The sequence below is a fragment of the Octopus sinensis genome, linkage group LG14 (assembly GCF_006345805.1).
Source record: "Octopus sinensis linkage group LG14, ASM634580v1, whole genome shotgun sequence".
NCBI classification, from domain to species: domain Eukaryota; kingdom Metazoa; phylum Mollusca; class Cephalopoda; order Octopoda; family Octopodidae; genus Octopus; species Octopus sinensis.
The window spans coordinates 33,841,134-33,849,435 of record NC_043010.1 but is presented as its reverse complement, the minus strand read 5'-3'; the positions used below and the strand labels follow the sequence as shown (position 1 = coordinate 33,849,435).

Here is an 8,302-nt window from a genome sequence, read left to right as displayed (position 1 = left end):
TACTAAAGTTTTAATGATTCTGCCAACCCAGGATATCTATTAATTTCAAATTTAGGCAGAAGATCAACACTTTTGAGGTTAGGGGTAGTTGATTACGCAGATCCTCAAAGAATGAAATGCAAAGTTGAGTTTAGTGAGATCTGAACTTGGATTATAAAGGATTGTTACCACCAACAATTCTAATCACCATTCTGACGTAATAATAATGGTTTCTAACTTACACGCAATTTTTCAGAGTAGGGGATACGTCAATGCCATTGATCCCAGTATTTGACTGATATTTTATTCCAGTGACCCCAAAACGATGAAAGGCAAAGTCTCCCTCAGCAGAATTTGAATTCAGACCATGAGGAACTGGAACAAATACCGATATGGCATTTTGTCTAATGCTTTCATGATTCTGCCAGTCCACCACTTTAATAATAATAATAATAATCCTTAATCCTTTTTTACGAAAAGCACAAGGCCTGGAATTTTGAGGGAGTGGATTAGTCAATGACATCAACCCCAGTATTCAACTGGTACTTATTTTCCAAAAGGACAAAAGGCAAAGTCGACCATGGCAGAATTTGAACTCAGAATGTAAAGATGGACAAAATGCTGCTAAGCATTTTGTCCAGTGTGCTAACTATTCTGCCAGCTTGCTGCTTTAAATAGTACTAATAATAATCCCTTCTATGATAGGCACATGACCCAAAATGTTTAATGGGAAGTGGGGTTTAGTCAATTACACTGACCCCAGTGCTCAGCTGGTACTTATGTTACCAACCCCAAAAGATGAAAGGGAAATGTAACCCCGGTGGGAAGAGAGGCATAGTATATTTAATGAAGTCCGAAATAATGATTATTTTATCAGCCCTTGGAGGAGGAAAAGGGAAAGTTAACCAAAACAGGATTCAGAGAGAATGCAAAGAAATTTTACCAAATACAGGCAAGTTATTTTGCTGGTTTCAGCTGATATGATGTCAAACTGTTATCTGAACAGTTGATGGTTTATAACCTGCACAACAGGCATTGTGTTGTGTCTGGTCAAGTCTCAAATGATCTGGTGTCCACTGAGCTAGTAAAAGGAAGTAATAATTCATTAGTAGAATTTTAACATGGAGATAAGGATAAAATCTGGAATCCGAGGAAAATGGTCAAATGACCGCACTGACAACACTAGTAAAAGAATCTAAAGAGAGTTTGTAGATGGTAATAAATTTAGTTGTCATGAGACATAGAAAGCTCTCTCTTGTACTGAGCTCCTCAGACACACTCAGATATTTTCCTCACAGTAGCTACACTTAATGACCACCTAAAAGCTTAACTTGGATTTTATTATCATAAGGGATGTCATGGAGAGAGGAGTGGGATATGTGAAGCTAATATGTCAAGAGACAATGCAATGAGCTATGGATACCAGTAGAACATGTAAGGGTCTCGCAGGTTTAGCCAGTGCTCAGCTTTAGTTTCATGGCACTAAGGAAATGAGAGCTAAATCTGTTCCTGGATAGAATGCTAGTTTATAATAAAGGTGACATTCTTGTGATTCTGGTACCCCTTCCTTCAAGAAGCAACAGAACTCAAACAAGGCAGAATAAAGGGCCTCCTGCCTAAAATATTTAGTAAAAAGGATAACTTAATACCTGAGATTCTGTAGCCTAAATTGATATCAACTCTGCCATTCTCAGCCTACTCAGTTGGTTTATCTTTTGTTTTGGCAGTCACACTTTGCTAAGATGGAATGGAACATTTGTTACAATTCCTGTCATATATATATATATATATATATATATATATATTATATATATATATATATATATATACATATAAAATTTATGCATTATACATTTACTCTTATTTCAAATTGAGTGTACACACTAAACACACACACACACATCTGTGTACATACACACACACTCACACACAGGGAGAAACACGGATATTCACAAACCAAAAGGCTTGGCATGATGTAATGCCAGAAAGATGGTGTAAAAGTCAGTGATTTTCTTGCATCCCAATATTCATTAGGCAACTAATTTAGTAAGTGGTCGTTCTCATTTCTTTTAGACTGGTCAGGCTTTGTAGAAATGGGTGGTGTTTCAACATCATCTGGGAGGGTCTCCTGGGAGAGAGATCTATCTTCAACTGGAGGTGAGGCTTTTAGAAAATTCTGTAAGAGAGAAATGAAAAAAAAAATTAAATCACAAAATACAAGCAGCAGCAGTGGCTAAATATTTGTGTTACAATGTATCAGTGAGTGGAAATTTCGTGTTACAATGTAGCAGCTGGTAGACGTCTTGTGTTACAGAGTATTAACAACCTGAGGGTTTTGTGTTAGTGTGTCAGTAGCTGGATTCTTTTTTGTATGTGGGTTTAGAAAGCTGTGTTACAGTATAGCATTACCTTGCTTCCTTCAGTTTCCTTGACAAATATAAAAAAAAAAAAGAAAAAAAAAGAATTCCAATCCCTAACATATGGTTGAATTGTTAGCTACAAAAGGCACCTAGCTGTTAAATAAGAGCTAAGAAATATCCTGAATGGATATAAAATAAAATAGAAGATTATCAAGGAAAGAAGGGGTTAATATTATAGAGTTAATTTTGTAAACCTTATTTTTAAAGTATTTAGTGTGTATATAAAAACAGTATGGAAAAATTATAATTTTATTAACTGCAACTCAACTTAGAAATTTCTCACAGCTAACTTGCTTCTTCCCTCACCCTAAATTAAATAAATACACGATGCCTATTGGTCAGTTGGCATAAAAAAAAATCGAAAAAGTAATAGATAGAATGTCAGTCAATTTAACTTATCACTACATGAACCTCCCTTTTTGCCCTTCCATACCTGAGAAAACAAATGGCCTCATATAGACCTGCTATCATAGTTACTTCAACCAAACGTTTGAGATGTAGCTGCACAAGTGTAATTACACTGCCATCGTTCATTTAGAAACTTGGGTATCTCTCTGCCCACCACATCCAAAACATAAAGCGATTTAAATTAGCACCTACCAAACATCATCAAATACAACCTATCATTGTACTCAACAGCCAACACTCAAACAGACTGGGAAAGATTATTTTGGACATACAAAATTCACACAATTTGTTACCACAGCAATTTCTAACCTTTACAGTCCTTGCCACAGCAGGTTTAACCCTTAGTATTTAAACTGACCACATCTGGCCAAAATATTCTACCTGCTTTATGTTCAAACTGGTCAGATCTGAACTTGCATACTTACCCTATAAAATTATTGTAGAAATAATCACATCTAAGCTACAAAGTAATGCATGACTAATTCAAATCAATGTGAATAAATAAGCATTACATTTGACAGAATAATTTGAATGCAAGAGAGTTAATCACCCTCAGAACAGTTCTGTAATAGCAACCTAAAATGCTATCTCAATAAACCACCAACTCAAACAGTCCAAATGAACATGTCTCTCTCCCCTCTCTCTCTCCCTCTCACACACACACACAATCAGTTTAAAACAGTGTGCTGGGATGCAGACCATGAATAATGTAGAGGAGCAACAAGTGTCATACTCTGTGTATTTTTTTCACTTCCACTGTGGCCATTGCTATGGAGCCTTTATATGGTCAACCAGCCTGCTAAAAATAGCAAAATTTTCTTCAAACATCACCCTACTGAATTTCTTTATTTAGAAAAAGGTGGGGGAGCATTGGATAATTCAGTCCTTGATATAAAAAACAGGTCAGGATAAAGACCCCTTTCACTCAGAATGACCATGGGATTGCACACAGAAAGTTCCCCTCTGAGGCTCAAGTCTGGGCAAAGTCATTTATGGAAGACCAGCAGTTGCCCATATATTCCAGCATTCCCTCTCCACACCACTGATGTTATCCAAGGGAAAGGCAAAGGCCGGTACAAATTGGCCCCAGTGATGTTGCAACTCATTTCTACAGCTGAGTGAACTGGAGCAACATGAAAGTATTTTCCTCAAGAATACAACATACAACTTGAACCAGGAATTGAACCCACAACCTCATAATTGTAAACCTGGTGCTCTAACCACTGCACCAAGCATCTTCACTATTTGGGGTTAAACAACAACAACAACAACAGGTGTACAAAAATAAATTGGAAAGTGGAGGGAGTGTGGTATGCCTACTGCATGATGGAATTTACACTCTGGTATTTCTGGAACAAAGGATTCTTGATGCTACTGTTGTATAGTGAAACTGTACACTCCTGGTAAAAATGGTAGTATCCAGCCATAATAAATAGACCAGTAGCTGGTCGACAGAAGAAGGTCGAGAGTACGCGTAGACTGTGTTGATAGTCGTGTCTGTGCTGATATAGTCAATCATACTGTGATACTGAGTGGATGTTATAACAATCCAACCTTTTGAGGATAATAACTCTGTATGATGGTGGTGGTGGGGTTGTACAGTGCCTGAAAGAACCATCTTGTTGAGGACTTCAGAATATAACAATATCTGTCAGAGAAACAACTGTCATCAAAAGATAGATACAGAAGTGATAAAAGACCGCTTTACAACAGCTATTTAGTTGTAAATCTTGATCAGAGTTGACTAAAGGTTCCACATTAACACCACCAGCAGCTCTGTGGTGGATGATTTCCTTGTTGTTGATTGACGACCTGATTGCCATAGGACTAGTTGATCAATGCTGAATTAGGGATACACAATCACAACACCCGATGAGCACTGCTGAGCAAGAGGGAATCTTATGAGAACAAGCAAAAAACCAGAATGTAATTTCAAAACTGGTTGAAGCCACTTCAATTCTCTTATACGAATAATCTTCAAAGGGATGGGAGACAAGAGACAGGTAATATTTATCCCCATTGAAATGTGGAACAAACTATACTGTGGTAGATACCATGAGAGAAACTCTCATATTGGCTTTTGGTGTAAAAATGCACTCTTGTTTATCTCAATGTTGGAGGCAGCAGGGATTTATATCTCCACCAGTGATGTAAACAAGAGTGAATTTTGCACCAAAAACCAATATGAGAGTTTCTCTCATGGTATCTGCTGCAGTATAGTTTGTTATAAGTGGGGGTAAATATTACCTCTCTGTATTAATACTGTCTCTGTTGCTAATATATATATATTTCTTTTAATAAAAAGAAAAAAGGAAGAGGAGGAGCATGAACTTCATAGTTTTTCTCCCTAAAACAGAGGGTCCCTTTTACTACCTTTTAACGAATCATGTGACATTATGGTTCGAACAAAATTTGAACTTGTAACTCGGTTTCTCAAGGCAGCTCCTCGACTGAAAGATCACCACATAACCACCTAGCTTCTTTGACAATAGTAAATAAAACAGATTAAATGTATCCTGAACACCAAGGAGCTCATCAGAACTTTTGATTAGTTCAAGATCCATAACATTAAGCAGATGAGATGAAATTAAAATTTCCCCTAGATAGGACATCAGTACATTTTAGACTGTTTACTTTAGCCTTACTCACCCAAGTTAGGTAAATTGAAGCAAGAGTAGAATAACTCAAAATTCCAATACCCTTATCAGTGGGAAACAGTTTTATTTACTAATCTATCTTTTGTTGAGGAATATCTTGTTTGAAACTATTTTCTCTTGAGTTATGTCAAGTTCACTGAGGCAATGTGAATTGCAGAAAATACCAATTGTATTTTTTGGTTCCAAATGGAACTACTTTAGAGTTGAACAGAAGATCTGTGAAGTGAGAAAGCCCTGTGATATCTTCTACCAACATAAATCCATTCACTCAAGTTGGCTTTTAGCTTCCTCTACAGAGGAAAATACAAGTAATATCTGTGCCTAGTGAATATTCTATGCCACTACAATGATCTAGGGAACCATTAGGATGGAAGAAAGAAAGCAAGGAAGGAAGGAAAAAGCTGTTTGTGCAAAAGTTACATTGAGCTGTTGTGTGAGAGAGGCACATTGAAGTAGTGTACTGTTTCTGACCTGAGTTTGAACCCATTATACTTGGAAAGTAATACTAAACCAGCAAGTTTATTTAATACCATTTAAGATTTGGCCGAAGGGAACATACAGGAGCCTGTGAATAGTAGTGAATGATAATTTATACAAAATAGGGAAGAGCAAACATATTTTCCATTACAAAATTAAATATTTTATACATTATTTACATTCGATGGATATTTGTCCTCATCTTGTTTGTTGTTAACACAATGTTTTGGCTGATATACCCTCCAGCCTTCTTCAGGTGTCTTGGGGAAATTTCGAATGAGAACCCAGGTTCCAAATTTCCCCAAGATACCTGATGAAGGCTGGAGGGTATATCAGCCAAAACATTGTGTTAACGACAAACAAGATGAGGACAAATATCCATTGAATGTAAATAATGTACATAATTCCTCATCTCTTAAATATTGAACAGTAAATATTTTATGCTAATTTTTAGTGATTTTTAAAAAAAAATTAGTTTTTGAAGATTTTAAAAATTGATTTCTAAAGTTTTCCTACACCAATTTTTAAAAGTTGTTAAAACAAGTTTTTAAAATCATTAAAAACCAAGTCAGGTTTTAACTGAAACATAAGATCATCATCATCATCATCATCATCGTTTAACGTCTGCTTCCCATGCTAGCATGGGTTGGACGATTTTGACTGAGGGCTGGCGAACCAGATAGATGCACCAGTCTCCAATCTTGATTTGGCAGAGTTTCTACAGCTGGATGCCCTTCCTAATGTCAACCACTCCGAGAGTGTAGTGGGTGCTTTTTACATGCCACCGGCACGGGGGCCAGTCAGGCGGTACTGGCAACGACCTTGCTCGAATCCTTTTACACATGCCACCAGCACAGGTGCCAGTAAGGCGATGTTGGTAACGATCACGCTTGAATGGTGCTCTTTTACGTGCCACTGGCATGGAAGCCAGTTGGCTGCTCTGGCAACGATCACACTCGGATGGTGCTCTTGGCACCCTACTAGCATGGGCACAAGTGCCAGTAAGGTGATGCTGGTAACGATCACGCTCGAATGGTGCCTTTTAAATGCCACTGGCATGGAAGCCAGTTAGCTGCTCTGTCAATGATCACGCTCGTATGGTGCTCTTTGCACCCTGCCAGCATGGGCGCCAGTCATCGAATTTGATTTTTATTTTGATTGTATATTGGGTCATCCCATAAATAATGCTGATTTTTTCAATTGCATGAACTAAAAGTTGGAGGGCGGGGCAGGATAAACCACCCCCATCAACTTGCTATAAAAGCAGATAGAATAAGTACAAGGTAAAATTACTTAGTGCAAGTTTTGAAGAGTGCAGTTCGATTTTAACAGTTATTTTTTCCAAGTTATAAAGGAAGTGACAAAGGAGCATATTCGGCATATTTTGCCTTATGAGTTCAATAAAGGCAACAACACAATGGAAAGTGCAAGGAATATTAACGCAGTATATGGGGATCAGACAATAAGCATAAGCCAATGTCAGCAGTGATTCCAGAAATTCAGAGCTGGGAACTACAGCCAAGAAGACGAGTCTTGTCCTGGAAGATCTGTAGAGCTCAATGAGGACATCCTGCAAACCCTGGTGGAACAAAATCCCATTGTAACTATTGAGGAACAAGCAGAGAAGCTTGGGTTTGGTCATTCAACCATTCATCAACAACTGTGTGCCATCAGAAGAGTTAGTAAATTGGGTCAATGGGTTCCTCACAAACTTTCCAAGTCTGATCACATGCAGAGAGTGAATATGTGCTCTTCTTTGCCGTCACATTTCACAAATTAAGTAGTTTTGGATGGAATAGTGACTCATAAGAAATGGGTTCTCTATAAAATGTCAAGTGCTGAAGACAGTGGGTAGGGAAAGGAGAAACACTGACACCCCAGACTAAAAAAGGACTTCAACCACATATGGTGTTGTTATCTGTTTGGTGGGATATGAAAGGTTTAGTCCACTTTGAACTTTTAAACTCCAACCAAACGATAACAAAGGAGATCTACTGCAAGCAGCTTGAGCGGCTTAAGTCAGCACTAGAAGAAAAACAACCATCTTCGGTTTCAAGATAAAAGATATGCTTCCATCAGGATAATGTTCAGCCACATACAACGAGAATGATATTCCAAAGAATGGAGCAGTTTGAATGGGAATTGATGCCCCACCTACCATATTCACCGGATATTGCCCCATCTGATTATCATTTACTCTGCAGTCTTCAAAATCATTTGGACAGAAAAAATATGAATTCTGTAGACGAGGTCAGAAACAGTAATGGAGGAGTATTTTTCATCACATAACAGTGAATTTCAGAAGAGTATATTTTAGATTAAAAAAGAAGTTATGTTTATCTTAATTTTGAAAAATAAAGA

General features: G+C 37.5%; 1 protein-coding gene across 6 annotated transcripts in view; it reads right to left on the bottom strand.

Annotated features, from left to right (window-relative positions):
* Nucleotides 1-709: 709 nt before the first annotated feature.
* Nucleotides 710-8,302, bottom strand: part of LOC115218759 (signal peptide peptidase-like 2A) — an 80,295-nt gene continuing 72,702 nt past the window's right edge. For all 6 annotated transcript variants that reach the window (XM_036508859.1, XM_029788677.2, XM_036508862.1 and 3 more), the window contains one exon: nucleotides 710-2,155. In XM_036508859.1, the coding sequence (XP_036364752.1) occupies nucleotides 2,127-2,155 (29 nt within the window). In that variant the 3' untranslated portion in view covers nucleotides 710-2,126. The remainder of the gene's footprint in view (nucleotides 2,156-8,302) is intronic.